Source organism: Mus caroli, unplaced genomic scaffold, assembly GCF_978045245.1.
Source record: "Mus caroli unplaced genomic scaffold, Mus_caroli_1 scaffold_20, whole genome shotgun sequence".
Lineage (NCBI taxonomy): Eukaryota > Metazoa > Chordata > Mammalia > Rodentia > Muridae > Mus > Mus caroli.
The window spans coordinates 13,921,753-13,941,992 of NW_028227275.1; the positions used below are offsets into that span (position 1 = coordinate 13,921,753).

The 20,240-nt window shown below is 51.1% G+C and overlaps 1 protein-coding gene across 7 annotated transcripts in view; it reads left to right on the forward strand.

The window, feature by feature from the left end:
• The window catches only part of Sh3pxd2a (SH3 and PX domains 2A), a 202,969-nt gene that overhangs the window by 112,622 nt on the left and 70,107 nt on the right, over positions 1 to 20,240 (forward strand). For all 7 annotated transcript variants that reach the window (XM_029472597.2, XM_085833856.1, XM_021151843.3 and 4 more), the window contains one exon: positions 5,746 to 5,774. In XM_029472597.2, coding sequence (XP_029328457.1) covers positions 5,746 to 5,774 — 29 coding nt within the window. The remainder of the gene's footprint in view (positions 1 to 5,745; positions 5,775 to 20,240) is intronic.

The window sequence follows — 20,240 nt, forward strand, 5'->3', positions numbered from 1 at the left end:
TTGTGCGGCATTGGGACCCACCTGCATCGCAAACCTGTGAGCCAGGCTCTCCCCATGGCTGCCTGCACAGGCCCTAAGGTCCAGCCTACAGCGTGCTAATGAGTTGGTGCCTGATCCAGATCACCGGGGTCTCTGCTGGACTAGAGTAAGGCCTCAGCCAAGGGTCCCTATGATACACTCTGCCCCAGCCCCCCTATTCTAAGGAGTGCCTTGCCCCCAACTCTCAAAGTCACCCCAAGTCAGCCATCTGGCAGCAAGGCTGCTTCTCCTGAGCACTTCTTAGCAGCAGCAGCAGACCTGCAGACGGGCACCACAGGCCACGCCGCCAAAGTCAGCCAGCAGACAGCGGGGCAAGGACACAGACATGGATGTGCGAGTCTGAGCTCCGTGCCAAGACTCAGTGATGGGAGGGAGGGTGGGGAGGGAGGCTTCAGGCCGCTCTGCTAGCTGCCAATTCTACCTGCCAGGGATCCAGCGTCTTTCCTCATGGCCACCCTGGACCTCCCTTCCCTGACTTTTCTCACCTACCTTGGCTGCTCTTCCTGGCTCCTCCCTCTCTCTCCCTGGTAACCTTGATGGACAGGGTGAATACCTGATGGACAGGACAACTACCTCCTTTCCCAAGAAGAGCCCAGAGCCTGCTGGTGGTGTGTCCTCTTTTTTGCGGTCCGGTTCTTACCAGGCCCTGGTGCAGTCCCAAGAGCATTGTGGGTCAAGGCTGTCAGTCTAACCTCTGGATCCTGGGCAAGCTACTTGCTGCCTTCAGACCTCAGTCTTGCCATCTGTAAAATGGAACAATACCAGCTCCAGTTGCCTCTCAGCACTGAAGACCAAGTGCTAGAAATCTCCAAGAGTGTGGTATATAGAGAGGAAATGTTTTACTCTTCCTCAGGCTGTGATAAAATACCACCCCCCCCCAAATCACTTTTATTTACTCTGCGGACCCCAGTCCACAGAATGGTGCTGCCCCTAAGTGCTAGGATTAAAGGTGTGCACCATTTCCTGGCTTATTTATTACATTTTAATATGGTGGGGGGAAAAGAGAGGTGGGAGAATGTGTCTATAGCATATATATGAAGTCAGAACAACTTTCGGTAGCCATCTTCTCTCCTTCTGCCATGTGGGTCCCTGGAATTGAACTTGGTTCATCAGGCTTGGCGGCAAGCCCCTTTGCCTACTGAGCCATCTATCTCCCTGAGCTAAGCATCCCACGTTTAAAGGAATCTTTGCCACCTGGAGAACAGCTTAAAGGTGTGCCCGGAGGGTGGCCTCCTGGGTGAGTGAGTCTGTCAGGTTGACAGCTGACATTATCACAAGGCCATTCCTTTTCCAGCACACTTGCTGCTTAAATTACTCCCCAGGGGAAGACAGCCCTGTACACCCCTACCCTTAAGGTCCAGGTGACAAGTCCAGGCACGATTCCACCTTTGTTCACTCTGGGGAACGAGTGCATTTATTGGGTTTCCTTACAAAGCATAAGTTGGGGGGTTACTTTCTGGAGTGTGGGTGCTGTCCCTCAAAAGGCCACACCAGAAAGTTTTTACCCTGCAGGGATGATGGCTCTCCCAGAGCCACATAGATGGAGGAGTTCCCTCCCTAGTCTTCCTGGGTCTACACACTCAAGCCCCTCCTCCAGGCCGTGTGCACTTAGGGCAGAGTTGCAAACAGCAGGAGACCCAGAGCAGCTGGATACTCAGGAGAGGGTCACGTGACCCTGCCCACCCTGGATAAGGGATGTGAACAGTCAAAGCTCAACCTCCAAAGATGGCTGCTGTTTGGCTTCCGTGACAGCACTTAACAGTCTTGTATAACACCACTGTGTACTCCATCCTCCTGGGTGTTGGCTCTGTGACTGTGACTGTCCTCGTCCTGTGCATGGAGAAGGGAAAGGGGTCACCAGCCCAGCAAGCAGCCTGGCTTGGAACGAGAGGCTGTGGCCTCACATGCACTCCATGGCATCTCCCCAGGAAGGGCCCAGAGATAGCGTGTGTCTCTTTCCTTTTGCAGCCACAGGTGAGAGCCGTAGGGGGGTCATGGCTTTTTCTCTTACACCGACCTGTGGACCACAGGATACCACCAGTCGCAGTTTGCCCAGTTGGTTCCCCATAAGTCCCACGTTCCAATTTTCTTAGCACAGTTGGTGCCTGTTGTCTTTCTTAGTCACCCCTGGCCAGCTAAAAGGCCGAACACCCTGATGGAGCCTGGGAATCCTTTCCAATTACATTAGCTTCTGGCATCACGGAAGGGAGATGCTGCCCTCCCTCCTCTGAGTCTTCCTGTGGCTCCCTGGGACTCAGTGATTCAGCAGGAGGTCAGAGGCAGGCTGGACTGTGACTTCCAGAGAGTGAGACACAGTCAGGGCAGCAGCTGCCATCACCAATTTAAGACTGCCATCGGGTCAAGTGGGAATTGAACCCCAACAGAGGGTGCCCGCTGTCCTGTCAGGCCAGAGCTGATTGAAGGGCAGTGAGCTGGGTGTGCCCGAGGCGGGAGAGCCCTGCCTTTTCCTACCCTGCCTTTTCCTACCCTGCCTGGTATGTGAGGGATGGGGGGAGTCCCAGATACCTAAGCTGCTTCTCAGTATATTCAGAAGCTAAAAATACAGAATGGCTTTGCTGAAAGATGCCCAACAGGAAACATCCTTGAGATTTCCTACTGGGGTAGCACCTTCCCTGGGCTGGGGGCAGGTACCTTTTACATTCCTCTAACTACCACCCTACCAATTAGTTATGACCCGGCTGCCCCCACTGCCAAGACTCAGTCTCCTTCTATACCCACCTGTTTGCCAGCCCCAGAGTGCTGCCTTCTGCTTCAGCACAGGGTAGGGCTTGGGTGTAGCCTCAGAGCTGAACACAAGTTCCCAGTTTGGGGCCCAACCCAACCACACCCACTCCACACCCACTTGCTGCTTGATTTGGGATGATGAAGTATCTATAATTCCTGAAAGATAAAAGCATAGTATCTATAGGGAGGGAGATCTAGGAACCCTGGGTGAGGGCTCCAGACTCTGATCATAGGACAAAGCTAGAGGTTTTGTCTGGTAATTTGAACACATTGCTCCTACTTCCGTACAAACATTCCGAAGGGGTGGCTGGGTTGCTTATGTAACCCTGGCCCAGCCCCAGAGTCCCGAAGAAGCCTGTTGAAAGCACAGGCAACCAAGTGGGGTTGAGGTGGCTCCGCCCTGAGTCTCTATCCAGCTTTCTAGATGATTCTACTGAATGGTCAGCCCGAGATTCACCAGTGTGGTGCTTGATACAAAGGCACCCAAGACCTGTGACTTATACCTCATTCCGCTGTTCCATGGGGGACAGCTTGCCTGCCTCCCAACTCGGGCTGCTAACCAGTTCAAAGATAATCTCAGGTAGTCTGCAGCAAGGAGAAGGTAGCCATTGCAGTGAGTGGGCCACTCCTGCTTGGCCACTGGCAGCCTTGGGAATGGCCAGTGGATTGTGGAGTCCCAGAACTCAATGAGCCCTTTGGGAAAATGGTGGTTCTGAATTGCCAGCTGGGTCCTGCCCTTCCCCTTGGCCAGCCTCAGTGGAAGAGCTGGAAAAAGGAATTCCATCTCTGGGTGGGAGACAGCCACCGCTTAACCCTTTCCTTGCTGGGAATTCTCCCCACATTTGAACATCAAGGGGGGCACTGCCAAGCCTCCTAGGGCACAGCCTCTGCCAGTCTGTCTTCTGCTTCTGCAAGTGTCCTAGTTGGGGTACTGTTGCTGAGATGAGACATCGTGTACAAACTGGGGAGGAAAGGGTTTATCTGGCTTAGACTTCCACATCACCACCATTCATCATTGGAGAAAGTCAGGCCAGGAACTCAAGCAGGGCAGGAGCCTGGAGGCAGGAGCTAATGCAGAGGCCGTGGAGGGATGCTGCTTACTGGCTTGCTTCCTCATGGCTTGCTCAGCCTGCTTTCTTGTAAAACCCAGGACAACCAGCCCAGGGATGGCTCCACCCACCATGGGTTGGGTCCCTCCCACTCCCCCATCAATCACTAATTAAGAATGTCCCCTACAGGCTTGCCAGCAGCTTCATCTTAAGGATGTGTTTTTTTCCCATTGAGGCTTCCTGCTTTCTGATAACTCTTTTTGTGTGTGTGTGTGTCAAGTTGACATAAAACCAGCCATCACAAACAAGGGAAGCAGGGTAAGACCCTCTCCCTCTTCTGAGTGATAGGAGACAAACTTGTGCCACCAAGCCCGGCTCTCCCCGCTCCCTAGTCTTTTAGGAGGGCGTACAGTACAACCTCTGCCCCCCCCCCCCAACCTCTGCCCCCTCCAGATCTGATTCTCCCTGGGGACTTAGGAACCTCAAGTCCTTCCTCACTCTGGGCGATGCTGGGCAGTGAATGAGCCTCATCTGTAGAGTGGGACTCTCAAACTGGGCAAGAAGGACAGGGGGCACAGGCCTGTCATCACAGCACCCAGGAGGGCAGAGGCCAGCCTGGACCACACAGTGAGACTTTGTCTCAGTACCAAACGAGAAGTGCAGCTTCCCAGGCCCTGCCAGCCAGTGGGAGACGGAGTGGGGCAATGCCCGAATCCCTGGGTGTGTAGGCAGTCATTCTCCTCATGGCTGGGAGTCCCTCCCCATAGACTACCTGCCTGCCCTTTTCCAGTGAGACCCTCCTCCAGGGGGCAGGTCCAGCTAGCTAACTGGCTTGGCCAAAAAATAGTTAGCAAGTGGCATTTTCTTTGGTCCTCAAGAACCAGGCAGGCAATTCCTCTCCAGAGAAGTCCCAAGCTGGTAACCCCTGGGCTACTTCCTGGGCATTAACAGAATTCAGATTTTAAGAATACATGAGACTGGGGCCAGGGCAGTTGAGGGAATGGAGATGCAGATGCAGGAGCCTGCCTCTGCCTGATACAGAGTCTGGGTCTACGGGAGCCTTGGAGGGCAGAGTGGGCAGACTCCAAGCTGTCCATTCAGGGCAGATGGGGGATGGGAGGAGCTATATGCCTAAGGCCACCAACAGTTATTTTAAATGACATGATTCAAACCCAGTGCTCACTTTAGCAGCTCATTCTCCATTCCTACCACTCTCCGATTCCTAGGTACCCCGGCATCGTGCGCCACAGAGCGGAATGCCCAGTGTCAGCCTTAGCCTTTCAAGAAAAAGAACTACAGATGCGAAATATTCTTCCCGCAGGCAATGTTTGCCCATCACTTGTGCCAGTCCCAAAAGATGGAGTAGTTCAAAGCAGCTAGAACACCTTGGGGGTAGGGGGTGAGGGCTCGGGTACATGGGAGAGGGTGCCACTGAATCAAAGGGTCTTAAGAGAGCGAGCATGCCACTGGGCTAGCAACACAAAGTATCGGGAGCGTCCCACCCTCTGATAGCCTCAGTTCCCCTGTTTAGCAAGTGCACTTGAACCTTCTCTAACAGGATCTAGTGAGGATTAGGGAAAGGCGAGCCTTTTGGACAGGCTGGGGCGCGCGCGGTCCGGGCGCGGGCGCGGGTGCGGGTTCGGGCTGCAGAGAGGCAGGGCGGGGCGAGGAGGCTGATCACGCCGGCGGGGAGGCCGGGCTGCTGGGGAGGCCGGGCTGCCGGGACGGGCGGGCGGACGGGTATCGCTGCGCGCAGTGCGTGCAACTGCGGAGCGCGCCGCTCGCTCGGCCGCGGCATCACATGAGCAGAGGCACCGGGAGCGGCGCAGCCCGCCGGTGGGCGCCCCAACAGCTGCAGCCCCGAGCCCCTGCCAGTCCTAACCATGTCTATCTGTTGTTGTTTCTTTTTCAGAGACTATGGCAGTTCCAAGAGGAAATCAGGTAAGGGAGTCTCGGCGCTTTTCTCTCTCACCTCCCAGCTGTTTGCACGCGTCCCTCTGATCCTGCGCAGGACTTTCGGGGGAGGGGGAATGTCTGCTTGGCCTGCTGGCACCATGGTCCTGTATGCTGGGGGATGCATCCATTGCCCCCTCCCTGACCCTTGCCCTCTAAGTTCTCTGCCACTCACACTTTCATTCTCCTCCTTAGACCCTCTGGCTCCCGGATGGGAGTGGGGGTGCATGAAGTAGGGGTATATCGGGAAGGGTCGAAGCCACCGCAGCATCTTCAGCGGGAGCCTGCACCCCAGCTGCAGGAGCCACTGCTGGATACTGCTGTGGCTTTCCCATGCGTCCTTCGCGCTGCGGTAGAAGAGTTTGTGGATATGAAGGGTCTTGCGTGGGAAAGTGAGAGGGGACTGAGAAGGGGTCTCTCTTGAGAGACTTAGGTTTGTTGCACCATACCTCGGACATGAACCCTCCCCCAGCTCTGAGCTTGCGCTCCGGGTTGTGTGTGTGTGTGGTGGTGGTGGTGGTGGTGTGTGTGTGTGTGTTGGGGAGTGGATCTGCTGCAGCCAAGCGGCTTGCAGAGATGTAGGAGGTGGTCCTCGCCCTCAGTATGTATAGGCCCTCCCCAAGAGCAAGAGCCAGGTTATCCTCTGACAGCGAGGCTGTCCCTGGATGGGTTAGAAGATTCTTTCTGGGTGCGGGAGACTCTTCCCAAATGGCACACGCCTGGGTGTGGGCGGGGTGTAGTTACTTGGGGGGAGGGCGATCTTTTAAAATTAGTGGGATGAATTCTGGGGTGCAGGGCTGGGGCAGACAGAGCAAGCTATGTTGGCGTGTGTGTTTTCTGTGTGGCAGGGCGTCATGGACAGTCTTCTGAAGAGTCTAGTCTGATTCTTGGAGATAAGTCTAAATAGCTCACGTTCAAGGCCCCTCTGTCCCAGTGCCGGGGTCAGGGGTCGGGGTGTCTGTGGACCAAGTAGAGGCTTGTGTGCTGCCCGTGATGGGTGGGAATTGAGGTAATTTTGTATTCTGTGTCCTTGTAAATACAGGGTGGGATGTGCTGGGAGTACAAGTGCTCTCTTACCAGGTTATTGGGAGGAACAAAGTCGCATCTGTGGGTGTGGGAGGCCAAGTGTTAGGTTGAGTGGACGTGGGTGGTCCTGCTGATAACTGGGCGGTACCTGTGTCTGCATCTTTGTGTGCAGAGGCTGAGTGTCCTCCGTGTATTGGCTGAAGCCTGTTCAAGCTTGTTTAGATACTTAGTGGTAGGGTAAGATGTCTGTGTGTGTGTACTTGTCTAACAGCCGTGCCAGGGTATCTCAGCTATGCCCTGAAGCAGAAGGCCATCATCTCCTTTTGTGAAAAGGAGAGTGAAGAGCCTAAAAAGTTTTGTCATCAACACTTCCAGCGAAGAGAGCAGGGCTGGAGGGGCAAACCTGGGGCTCTGATGACTACGACAGTTGTCTGAAGTTCAAGTCTAGTGCATTCTGAACTCCAGGTCCTGCTTGGCTTTGGGAAGTTCCTTGTAGTTTCTTCATTGTGTTTAAAACAATAATGATGACAAATACCTGCCTCGTGTAATATAGAATAGCCTGTAATATAGAATAGCACTTAATAACACCACCCTGTAGTAATATATAGTACTAGGTATAGCATAATATTATATATTTATATTATAATATTGTATAGTACTATATAGTGGCTACCCATTGTCCTTGTGGTCCACTCCTTTAAGGTGGGGCCCTGTGCCTCCCCCATACCCTACCCAGGATGTCTTCTCAGTTTCACTGACTTCCACTTCCATCCAGGAAAAAGACAGATGAGGAAATTGAATTTACGTTGGTATGCTTATGGTAATGGCCACTTAGTGCCGTGGTTAAAGTGCCAGGCTGGAGCCAGGCAGCAGGCATTCAGAGCCAGGCTCTTTCCCCTGCGACTCTTGGTAGATGGCCTCCCTCTCAGTACCTATTCTGTCTTTTGTAAATTAGGGATATTTGCATCCACTTTGTGGCGGTTAAGTTTTCCTCTTTAAATAGCTATCTTCGTAGGTCCTTAGGTAGGCCATCTTGCCCAGATGTTTATTCAGGCCTTAATTTGTATGTTTCTGTAAGATGTTGTTTAATGAAATTAACATTTAAGTCGGTGAACCCTGAATAAATTCAATTACCCTCTCTAAAATGGTGGGCCTTATCCAATCACACACACACACACACACACACACACACACACACACACACACCATCAAGGAGATCTGCCATAGCTTGCCTTTGGACTTGGCTGCTGCTCCTTCCCAGGCTCCTGCCTGCTCTCTCATCAGACTTTGTGCTCACCAAGTCTCCACAGTCACGTGAGCCAATTTCTAAAATAAATCCTTTTTTTCCCCTCTATGTGCACATCATGTTGGCCTGTTCCTCTGGAGAACGCTAGCACACACCTCCATCGCAGTAATGAAGACTAGATAGGTTAGTGTCTGAGTGTGGCTAGATCATTCTCGGCAGCAGAGAAGGCTTTCCTGAAGTGTTAGCTCCTGGTACTCATGTTCACATGTTCTTCACATGTTCATCACATGTTCATCACATGTTCATCACATGTTCATCACATGTTTCTTCATGTTCTGCTCTGCCACACTACAAGGAGAAATCACTGACTGTTCCCGGGCACACGCAGAGTCAGAGTCCAGGTTTAGGGCTCACACCCACTGCACAGTGAAGCTGCCCAGGGTTGCTCACACTGGGGAGGTGGAATCCTGTTTCATGTCTGCTTTCCGGCCTAGTTCCAGAAAACTCGGCTCCTTCACAGGAAACCCTGGCTGATGCTGGGACCAAGGACACTTTTCTAGAAGTGGTCTGGTCATAGGGTCCAGGTTTCCTGCCTCGTACTCAGGTGAGCGGGTACCTGTCGCTGTGCCCTGCTCAGAACTGCTAAAGCAGGGCTCAGGTCAGAGTGCTTATTTAGCATGTATGAACCCTTAGGCTGTAATCCTCAGGACCGAATAAACCCAGTTTGGCAGTCTGTGCCTGCAGCCTGGCCACTCAGGAGCTCTAGGCAGGGGGATCAGAAGTTCAAGGGCATCCTTGGGCATATAATAACCAGCCTTGGTTACATGAGACTCTGAACTAGCGCTCGTAGTCCTAGAAAGAAGCTATGGTGGGTGGCAAAGATTGATCTGTGGGCTGATGAGAGCAGCAATGGTGTAGAGAGTTGGAATGGTGCAAGTCCAGCGCCTAATTATCTTGATTTATCTTTAAATAAATAAAATAGCCATAGCCATTTATTGCCCCCCTCTGTATGTGACTTAACATTTTTTTGGGACCATTAGGTAAATCGTTTGGGATATATGAACAGGATCCAAGTTTCTGCCAACCAAAGTTTAAGTATACTGTCCTGTACTTTCTGAAAGCTACGGCAGGGCCTCCACTGCACCTCGTCGTCTCCCCATGCAGCTGTTGCCTGCTACCTGATGGATTTGAAAGTATATCGCCTTATGGCTTTCTTTGCTCCTATTTCTATAAACAAGATCGCTGTCTCTTTGGAACACGTTATTTGGGGGAAACATGAATCTTTGTTCTTAAGCTGTGGTTCCTCATCGTGGGCTCTGGAATGAAGCAACCCCTTTGTTCCTATGAGGTGCGAGCTGCTTCTGTAGTCGATGAGACCCTGGTCTCTCCCCCCGCCCCCCCCCCCAAATATCAGCAGCAAGGCTTGTGCAGAGCAGAGGAAGAGCAGTGTCATGCGTCACACAGCCTGGTGGAGGGGGCAGGCCCGGTGACATTTGACAGTGAGAAGGGTGGCCTGGACTTTTTCTGTATCTTTCCTTTTTCTTTCTAAATCTTTCCTTGCCAGGACCTGGTACTGTCTGCCTAACGGCTAGAAGCCATCTTTGGCTTCTACCCTCCCTTCCTTCTGCCTATCAGCTGGGCCTCCTGATCCACTCACTTCTGCCTGTGCCCACTGCCACCTTATTCAGCCTTCTACCTTCCACGGCGCAGGGACTCCCTCAGCCTCCCAGGTCCCAGGAAGCCTCCAGGGCTTCCATCTTTACTCTGGTAGTTGCCATTCCCCCGCAGCACCCCTAGAGGGCACTCGTAAAGTACATTCCAAACCTGCTGAAATTTCCCCGGGGGACTACCGCGCGGTGAAGAACAATTCCTTTTTCTGGCTTCAGAGCCCTACATAATTGACCCCCGCTGCCTTTCTGACCCGGGCTCTGCCCCTACATTCCCATCAGGTCGAACCTGTTCAACCGCAGGGTCATCGTCTGCTCCTAAGACATCACGCTCATTCCTTGGGCCGCTTTCGTACTTGCTGTTCCTTGGACCTGGAATTATCTTCCTCCCCGTGGCTGGCTGGCTCGTTGTTGTTTATTATCTCGGAGGAGCCACCCAGCCTCACCCTCTCAAATCTCTGCTCCTTCCCTGTCGCTGACACTCCAGTTAGTTACCTTGTACACATCCTTGCTTACTGCCTATCTCCCACCACCTTGAAACCACGGCCGCCATACAAGCCCTGCTCGGTGGGCAAGTGATTTGGAGACCGAGTACCTGGAACATGCAGTGAGAGTCAGGAAAGGTGGCCTCTCATCCGGGCTTGGGGGGACATTGGACCTAGAAGGAACTTTTCTGACTTGGGAGCAGAGAGCCGGAAGAGGCTTTGGTTATCTAGCGAGAGTACACTCAGAAATCTAAGCAAGCAAGACTAATCTTTGTTTGGAAATCAGTTATATATATGACCTTCCTGAACTCCAGCTGTATTCGGGCACTGTAACCATGTTGGTGTTGCAGAAATATGCCTGCCGTTTGGAAGTTCACTGTGACGAGCTGTTCTATGAAAGGCGCCCTGTGACAGAGGGGAGTGGTGGAGGAACAGGGCTGTGCACAGTGCAAGCGAAGGCCCAGCTGCTCAAGCAGGCTATGGCAGGGAAGAGGATGAGCGGCAGGGGGCAGAGGGAGGGAAGGGGGTAGCAGAGAGGATGTGGGGGGCGGGGGGTTACAGCACAGACTGCGACTGCATGGGGCTGTTGACTTTCTCTGAGTTCAATGAAGGGCACAGAGTGATGTGATTTGGATGGTTTTCTGGCTGGTCATTGGAACTGCATAGAGGGGAAAGACGAGAGATGTTGTCCCAGCAACAGCGGCAACCCTGGGTGGATTTGATGATTCAGAAAGTCTGGGAGCCGGAGAATGTCCGTCAAGCTGCTTGACAACCTGGTTTGCTTTCTATGGCTATGATTAAATATTCGGAATAAAAAGCGGCTCGGCGAGGAAAGGGTTTATGTGGCTTACAAGCTCACAGTCCATCACTGTCAGAGCGGGAACTCCAGGCAGGGACCGAAGCGAGGTCACGGAGGAATGCTGCATGCTGCATGCTGCATGCTGCCTATGGCTCCCAAGAAAGATGCTTGAGAAGTTCTGTGAGCTGCCACTAGGGGGCTCAGTTTCCCATAGAGCCTCTGGGATGGAGGCTTCTATGTGTGCCACTTGCCAGGCAGAGGGGCCTGGCGCTCCTTCCCACTCAGAACTCGGCAAGCTCCAGTTTAAATGCAAACGAGGTTGCTCAAGAGTGTTGCGAGATTGTTTTCTTGGGCAAGTGTTGATGTTTCTGATGAAGTCCTGTTTATTCTTAGAAAAGCTGTGAGCTCAGCCTGCCTTCCATCGCCACGATCATTAAACGGTCTTATTGGGCCCAGTTAATGAGATCAACGCTGATGTGGTTCTGTTGTTGTTGGAGTGGAGAGTTTAGGGTTTGGCATCTGACACACTAGATAGAATTCAAACCTCAGCTTGGCTCAGTTGGCTTTGCTATTGGCAAGTTTGTGTTTATTTGTTTATTGTAGGCTTTGAAGGGAGGAGTTGACCTTACCTTTATTTTTTATTTTTTTTTTAAGATTTATTTATTTATTATATGTAAATACACTGTAGCTGTCTTCAGACACTCCAGAAGAGGGCGCCAGATCTTGTTATGGATGGTTGTGAGCCACCATGTGGTTGCTGGGATTTGAACTCTGGACCTTCGGAAGAGCAGTCGGGTGCTCTTACCCACTGAGCCATCTCACCAGCCCCTTGACCTTACCTTTAACCTGGGCGTTAAAAGATTCGGTCCCAGTATTTATTTCCACTTTTTGAACCCCAAAGGAGTGTACACTCTGAACCGGGAGGCCTGCTTTGTGCCACAGTTCTGCCAGCTGTATGTTCCTAAGTCCTTAGCTTCCGTCCGTGTGCCTTAGTTTCATCTACGAAATGGGATGCAGGAGGCCGCAGAGATAGGAGAGGGTGCTGGTGTAGGCTCCTCCCCCATCCAGCATGGGCACCAAGTAGATGCCAAGTACGTGTTGGTGCCTGAAGAGGCCAAAAGTGTGCAAGAGACCCTTGGAACTGTAGTTACAGGTGGCCGTGAGCTGCCGGGCGTGGCTGCTGAGAACGGAACCCAGGTCCCCTGCAAGAGCAGCAAGGGTCTTCACTGCGGAGCCACTCTCAAGCCCCTGTGCTCTACCCTCTAGAGTAACCCAGGGCAGGCCTGTGCCTCTAGGCCTGGCTATGAGGTTGGGCGGGTTTGTTGCTTTGTTTTGTTTGTTAGTTTTTGGTTTTTTTAGTTCATTTATTTTTAATTGTTCTTTAAATTTTTTTATATTTTTAACTTTTTTAATTTTAATTTTTAATTTTATAAACTGTTATAAAATACTTGAAAGTAGATAAAGACAGCACATATCTGAAATATTTATTTCTGTGTGTTAGGGGCATGTGTGACATGTCACAGTTGGTTCCCTGCCTGGGGTCAAGCCCAGGTCATCAGATTTGGTGGCAAGTGCCTTGCCCACCCAGCCATCTCTCTGGCCCCTTGCTTTGTATTTTTGAGACAGTCTCAGCCGGGCGTTGGTGGCACACGCCTTTAATCCCAGCACTCGGGAGGCAGAGGCAGGTGGATTTCTGAGTTTGAGGCCAGCCTGGTCTACAAAGTGAGTTCCAGGACAGCCAGGGCTATACAGAGAAACCCTGTCTCGAAAAACCAAAAAAAAAAAAAAAAAGAGAGAGAGAGAGAGAGAGAGAGAGAATCTGACTTTGTAACTCAGACTGGCCTTGAACTCACGGCAGCCTTTCTTTTTTTTTTTTTTTTTTTTTCTTATTAAGGACAACATTTAATTGGGGCTGGCTTACATACGGCAGCCTTTCTAACTTGGCCTCTCCAGTACAGGATTAGAGGCATAGGCCAACATGCCTGGCTAAAATTAGTCTTTATTTAGTTTGCTTACTTATGCTTTTAAATTATTACATTTGTCAGTGTTTTGCCTACATGTATGTCTAGGTAGTAACACACGTATGCCCGATGTCTGGAGAAATCAGAAGCACTCTTCTGTTAGGTCCCCTCGAACTGAAGTTGTAGGTACTAGGAATCGAACCCAGGTTCTCCAGAAGAGCAGCAAGTGCCCTTAACTACCGAGCCATCTCTCTAACTCCCTAAGTTCAGTTTTGAATAAAGCGTATTTCTTCTGATAGTAAGACTTATCCATAATTACTAGCTACTCTAAAAAGCGATCTATCCAGAAAAGCTAGGCCCAACTTTTGGTTTCTCTCTTTCTTTCTTTTTTTTAATTTTATTTTAGTTTTGTTTTTTCCAGACAGGGTTTCTCTGTGTAGCCCTGGCTGTCCTGGAACTCACTCTGTAGACCAGGCTGTCCTTGAACTCAGAGATCCAACTGCCTCTGCCTCCCAAGTGGTGGGATTAAAGGCGTGCGCCACCACTGCTCAGCCCACTTTTTAAAAATATTTTTTATGCTTATTTACATGCACATGCGTGTGTGTGTGTGTGTGTGTGTGTGTGTGTGTGTGCATGTGCACACTAAAACATGTATGTGAAGGTCAGAGCATAATTGATGAAAGTGGCTTTTCCCCTTCCCCTGTCTTAGGAATGGAACTCAGGTCAGCAGTCCTGGTGGCAAGCACTTGTCACTCAGCGACAAAACTTGTCAGTCCCCGTTCTTTTATAGATGAGGTAGCTAAGAGTGGTCACTTGTCCATGGTGAAGGTTGGACAGAACTTGGCTTCCTGCTGACTCGGGAGAGGGTGGGGTGAGGTGGGGTAGGGGGCGGAGCTCAGTGAGGAAGGCTACAGTGTAGCCAAGCCAGCAGGGCCTGGAGGCCTTGGGGGTCTGCTTTGCCCATAGTTAGTGCTAAGGCAGAGTCACCTTCCCTGCAGAGGGCTGGTTTCTGCATCTTTGCCTCCATTGGCTTCCCTCCCACAGAGGGCCCAGCTCCAACGCTGTCGGAGATTTGTGTAGGCAGACCAAGGAGAATAGGAGAACTGTCACCTACGGAGGGGAGGCCGGAGAAAGGGCCTCTGAAGCTGACATGAGCTTCAGCGTGTGAGCTGTGCCCTGCGAGAAGCGACAGGCGTGACTGAGGACGTGGGGTTGAGATGGATGGGAAGTTAGGAAGGAGAGGAAGGCAGGAGAGGAGCCGGGGAGGGGGAGGGGGAGGGGGAGACGTGAGCGAGATGGGGCTGGAAAGGAAGCCTTAGAGAATGTAGGCTTCCCACTACCAAAGAAATTTCCAGTGCTCAGGGCTTCCTGGTCCAAGTAAACCTCTCATCCACCGTGGAAGGAGACCCAAGCTGTTTTGTGAACATGACCAAAATCCTCCTGGCACCCTCCTTTGGCCTGTCCCTTGTGAGCATGTCTTGTTGCGGCAACGTCAGCTTCTGGCGCATCTCACCCAGGGTTGTGTTTTTATAAACAGCGTGACTCTTCGTGGCACCGGCCTCTCAGCCTCGTATCACCCCAGAAATACAAAGCCATCTAATTGGAACTGTCACTGATTGATGGAGCTTCACGGCCAGCCGCGCTCGCGTGGCAGTCTGTGAGTGCGCCAATGTTGCTCACATGCTGTGTGATTGTGATTGTGGATCACAAGCCAATCCGAGGGAGCAGCACCCACTGCTCAGCTGGCCTGGACACACAGTGCAGGGTGGGAGGGAGGAGCCCTCCCCTGATCCTAGGATCTCAGGAGAGAAGTCGGGGTAGCTGTGAGGCCTGGTGCCTGCTTGTTGAGCAGTGTCTGCTTTCTGTGACTGGCTTTCTCATGCTAGGAGAGTAGGAAGCTGGGCTGGAAGAGAACAGCCTGAGCAGAAGCCGGTCAGAATTCTGAACATGCTCATTGAAAAATGCAGATTTTCAGGCCCTGCCCAGGCCCCCTAACTCTGCATGGGCTCCCATGGATTGCTTTGTTTCATTCTGAGGGATGTCTCCTGTAGTCCGAGTTGGCATTGAAGTCTCTTTATGATGAAGGCTAGCCTTGAACTCCTGATCCTCGCCTCACTTCCTGCCTACGAATTCCTAAACCAAACCAGGCTTTCATTCTGGGTGGAGACTGATGGCCACATCTAAGTTTGATAGACAGTGAAGGTAGCAGGAAGAGTGTCCCTGGATTGCTCAGGAGCCTGGACCAGTTCTTCGAAGACACTTGCAATTGGAGGTGACTTGCAAGGAGCTGTCAGAAAACAGGGTTGTGAACCCATTATCCCTGAAACATTAGCCTAAGTGTTGAGGCCTTGGAGATCAGTCACCTGAGGGCCCTGTCTGGCCTCATCAGGAAACAGTGGTGAGACTCTGCCATGAGGCTGTGGTCCTGGAGAAGGAGACACCCAAGTTGTGGTCCAGCAAAGAAATGCTTCCCACCACAGACCTCAGCCAGAAAGCAACTTGTTGCTCACTTCAGATTTCTGGTTTATAGGCATGTGATGTTGGGGCAACATTTCCAGTAATGATGAAGCCAACGGAAAAACAAGAACTGGAGGGAAACGCGCCTTGCCCGTTGTATCTGCACCTTTTTCTGATCTAAAGTTACTCAGTTTAGAGACAGAAATGTGCCGTGTGGAACTTGGTTGGCTCATGGCCTTTCTATAATTGGTCAGTTTCGAAATGTGAAGGCGAAGAGTTTTTCCAAAGTTTCAGGAAATTTAGAAGTTTGTAGGAAGAGCGTGCCTCTCCCTGACTCTTTCTTCGCCCCTTTGGATCTTGTCTCCGTGTGAGCCAAGCAGCTGGCATAAGGAAGGACTGAATTACGTTAAGACAAGAGTCTTGTGTTAAGACAGCAGGGCCGTGTCAGGATCCTGTCACGTTCCTGGCTCAGAGGAACATCAGTTCCCTGTCATCCCTTCCTTGGCTCTGTTTCTGACTGGATGTGTGGTGCCTTAGGAGTCTGTGGTCCCGGGGGCAGCTTTTCCTTCCTCTCTGGGGTCTCCCCTGCTCACCCTAGATTCCAGAGGGCTCCCTGAGTGTTAAACAGGGTCTAAGCGAGTTTATAAGCATTCCTGAAGGAGGGTTAAAGTCCCTGTAAAGCAGAGATGACAAGCCAGACTAAGACTGCCTTTTCCTAAGGCCTCATGAAGACCTTGCACAAGCATGGATCTGCTGGGGAGGGACGTGTTCCCTCCATGCACAGTTGCCCCTGCCCCCTATCCAACCCCATCAATCTTGTGGCTCCTAAGTCATTGTTTACATTTGATCCCAGGGTTCTGATTTCAGAGCCCATCCCCACACTCCTGTGACCTGGGCTGCCTCTGTTTAAGGCCAGTGGCCCTGTATACAGCAGAGGCAGTCTGGAAGACACAGAAGATCCATAAAGGCTGAATGGATGGGGGCAAGTTTCCAAGAAAGTGCTGGTCTGGGCCTTCCCTCCATGGCCTCTTGGGCCCTGGTTATGGCTGTTTTATAGATTTGTTTGCTAAGCAGCTGAGAACCTATTATGTGCCAGGGTACAAGGTCCCAGCCCCAGGGATAGCAAGATGAACTTGAGGAGATCTTTGTCTTCCAAGACCTCCACTTGAATGAGAGAATAAGCCAACCAGGGTGTCAATAAACATAACAGCACAAATACCACAGGTGGGTGGGGCATAGCAGTCCAAGCACCGGCTCTAGCCCTCCTGCAGCTAATTTACTAAGGGTTTTGTTTCTTTCTTTTTTTATTCATTTATTTTTGTTGTGCCAGGGTGTGTCACTTTTCTGTTGCTGTGAGACAATCACCTATGGCAAACACTGTTATAAACAGAAAGAGTTTAACTGGGCTCACGGCTCTGGTTCCATAGGGTTAGATAGGGTTAGAGTCCGTGATGCTGGAACGCAGGCATGGTGGCTGGAGCAGCCAGCTGAGAACTCACATCTTGATCTGTGTGCAGGAGACAGAGAGCACCCTGGTGATGGTAGGAGGCTGTTGAAACCTGAGCCTGTCTCCACTGACAACTCCTCCAACAAGGCCACAGCTCCTAATCTCTGCCAAACAGGTCCACCAAACAGGAACCAAGCATTCAAATGTATAATCTTATGGGGGACTGTTTTCATTGGACCCACCACATGGGGATTAAACCTCATGCATGCTAAGCAAGTTGTCTACCACTGAGCTGTTTATTCCTACACACACACACACACACCTTTTTTAAAAAAACTTTATTTTGTGTTTTGAGACATACCCTAGCTAAGTTGTCCAGTGATGTTGCTGATAAAACACCACAACAGAAAGCAACTTAGAAAGGAAAGGGTTTGTTCCGTCTTTCACCTCCCAGGCCACACGCCATCTAGGGGAAGTCAGGGCAGGAACCTGAGGCAGAGAAACTGAAGCAGAGGGCATGAGAACACTGCTTACTGGCTTGTTGCTCATGCTCAGCCAGCCTGCTTTCCTATACCATCCAGGACTACTGCGGAGGAGTTAGCGCCACCCACAGTGGCCTGAAATCTCCCACATCAATCATCAGTCAAATATTTTCTCAATTAAGACTCTTTCCCAGATGACCCCAGCTCATGTCAAGTTGATATAAAAACTTGTCAACAAGGCCGGGCGGTGGTGGCGCACGCCTTTAATCCCAGCACTTGGGAGGCAGAGGCAGGCGGATTTCTGAGTTCGAGGCCAGCCTGGTCTACAAAGTGAGTTCCAGGACAGCCAGGGCTATACAGAGAAACCCTGTCTCGAAAAACCAAAAACAAACAAAACAAAAAAAAAAAAACTTGTCAACACACTGGCCATGAGTTTGAACATTTGAGGATCAGGAGTTCAGGTCATGCTCGGCTACTTAGGGAGTTTCAGGCTAGTCTGGACTACACAGAGATACTGTTTCTAGGCTTCCAGGGTGGGGCTATTAAAAAAAAAAATCCTATTACCTGGGGGACTGAGACGCCTGGGTCATGAGTTTGAGGCCAGCCTGGGCTACATGGTATCTCAGTAAGGAAACATAGAAAGTAAACTGGGGGGCTGGTGAGATGGCTCAGTAGGTAAGAGCACCCGACTGCTCTTCTGAAGGTCCGAAGTTCAAATCCCAGCAACCACATGGTGGCTCACAACCATTTGTAATGAGATCTGACTCCCTCTTCTGGAGTGTCTGAAGACAGCTACAGTGTACTTACATATAATAAAAATAAATAAATCTTTAAAAAAAAAAAAGAAAGTAAACTGGGCATCTGGCTTCTCCATATCTGGGAGTACTCACCCTGGGGTACTGTGTGAGAGACATGATACAGATCACACTGGCTAATAGATACAGTGTGTCTGAACAGGAGAAAACCTGTTCCAGGGGCCTCCTCCAGCCTTCTGGTTAGGGCCCTGGAGCAGTCTCTCAGAGGCATTTGTTCACACCCATGGAAGGAGGGCAAGAATTCTGGCTGAATTCCTGGCTGTGGGACCCCACCTAGGCATGTGGCATCGAGACATGCTCCCTGGGGCTGTGCCTGTGACCCCCACCTCTGGGGACCAGTCTCCAGGAAGCAGAACTTCTCAGAGTTGATGAGGGAGCACACTAACAGGATAGAGAACAGCCTTGTGCTAGCACAGGGAAGCCTGGGCGGGGCCCTGAGACGTAGTCTGTCCCCAGTGAGCGAGGATCACAGTGCCTGAGAGAGAATCCCTGGACTTCACTCCATTCTCCCTGTGGGAAGCTCAGCCTGCGCTGTGGTATGGAAGGGTTAACTCGAGCCCCACCCCTCCCCTGTCCTGCAGGCAACAAGGCTGCTGCTTTCTGGACAAAGCTTTGTCACGTGAGAGAGCCAGCTGTGGGGATTTCCCCAGCCGTGATGTGATGCGTGCATGCGTCTTAAGTGCATGCGTGCACAACCGTTTACGTGGCAGTCTGTGAGCTCAGGGGACCTGTCTAAACACTTGCAGATCAGGGGTGGGCCAAGTCAGGAGAGGCCCAGGGCCTCTAGCAGACACTGTGGTGGGGGAGGGGATCGACTGAACCAGGATCCCACCAGTCTCCATAGCGCTTTGCACCTTCATAGACTACTGTTTCCTGTAACATCCACCTTGCCACAAGGCTATATTGCTTATGGGTGCTTTGTTGTTGTTGTTACTGTTGTTTTGAGCCCTTGGAAGGCTTTGCCATGCAGTCTTCTGGGATTTTCTGCTGGGCCTGAGGGTCTGCCTTTGTACTTTGGTGCCCAGGAAGTCTTTCCTCAGCCTCAGAAGGCCTGCAAGGGGCTCAGGAGGGCAATTTTGGATTAGAGCAGCGGTTCTCAACCTTCCTAATGCTGTGACCCTTTAATATAGTTCCTTGTGTTGTGGTGAACCCCTCCCCCCCCAGCCATAAAATTATTTTCATTGCTACTTCATAACTGCAATTTTGCTACTGTTATGAACTGTAATATAAATTTCTGGTATGTGACACACACCCCCAAAGGGGTCTCGACCCACAAGTTGGTAATCCCTAGGCTAGATTAAGATGAGGGCCACAGGCATCAAATGAGCTTGGGTTCCCTTGAAACCAATGGAGTGAAGACTAAAGAAGGCTCCTGCCCCTTTCATCCACTGAGGTTAAACTGGACACTTGTTTCCCGTGTGATGGAATCGTAGTCAGGGTTAAGACAAAAGGAAATTCAGGGCTAACTGGAGACACACAACACTTTGAGTGTGTATGCTAAGATTGGAACCCAGGGCCTTTATACATTCTAGGCAAGTGTTCTAACACTAGAATATGTATCTAGCCTAGCTTAGCATGTTTTTATTCAACATCTATCATGTGCCAAATATTTGCTAAGATTATAATCCTAGTGGGTGTTCTGGAGGTGGTTAAAACAGTGAACAGTACAGGGCAAAGATAGGTGAGATAGACCAACCAACCTTTAAAAAATGCAAGCCGAGCCGGGCGTGGTGGCGCACGCCTTTAATCCCAGCACTCGGGAGGCAGAGACAGGCAGATTTCTGAGTTCGAGGCCAGCCTGGTCTACAAAGTGAGTTCCAGGACAGCCAGGGCTACACAGAGAAACCCTGTGTCAAAAAGCAAAACAAACAAAACAAACAAACAAAAAAATGGATATTCTGCTGCTAGCCCTCTACCGAAGGTTTTTGAGACAACCCTTCTCCCTCCACCAAAAAAAAAAAAAAAAAAAAAAAAAAAAAGGTCTAGACAGGAAGCCATTGAAGAGAAGTCTTAAAAAGTGTGATGGGGTGCTGAAATGTAGCTCTTCACAGTTGGGACCTTCTGGCAGG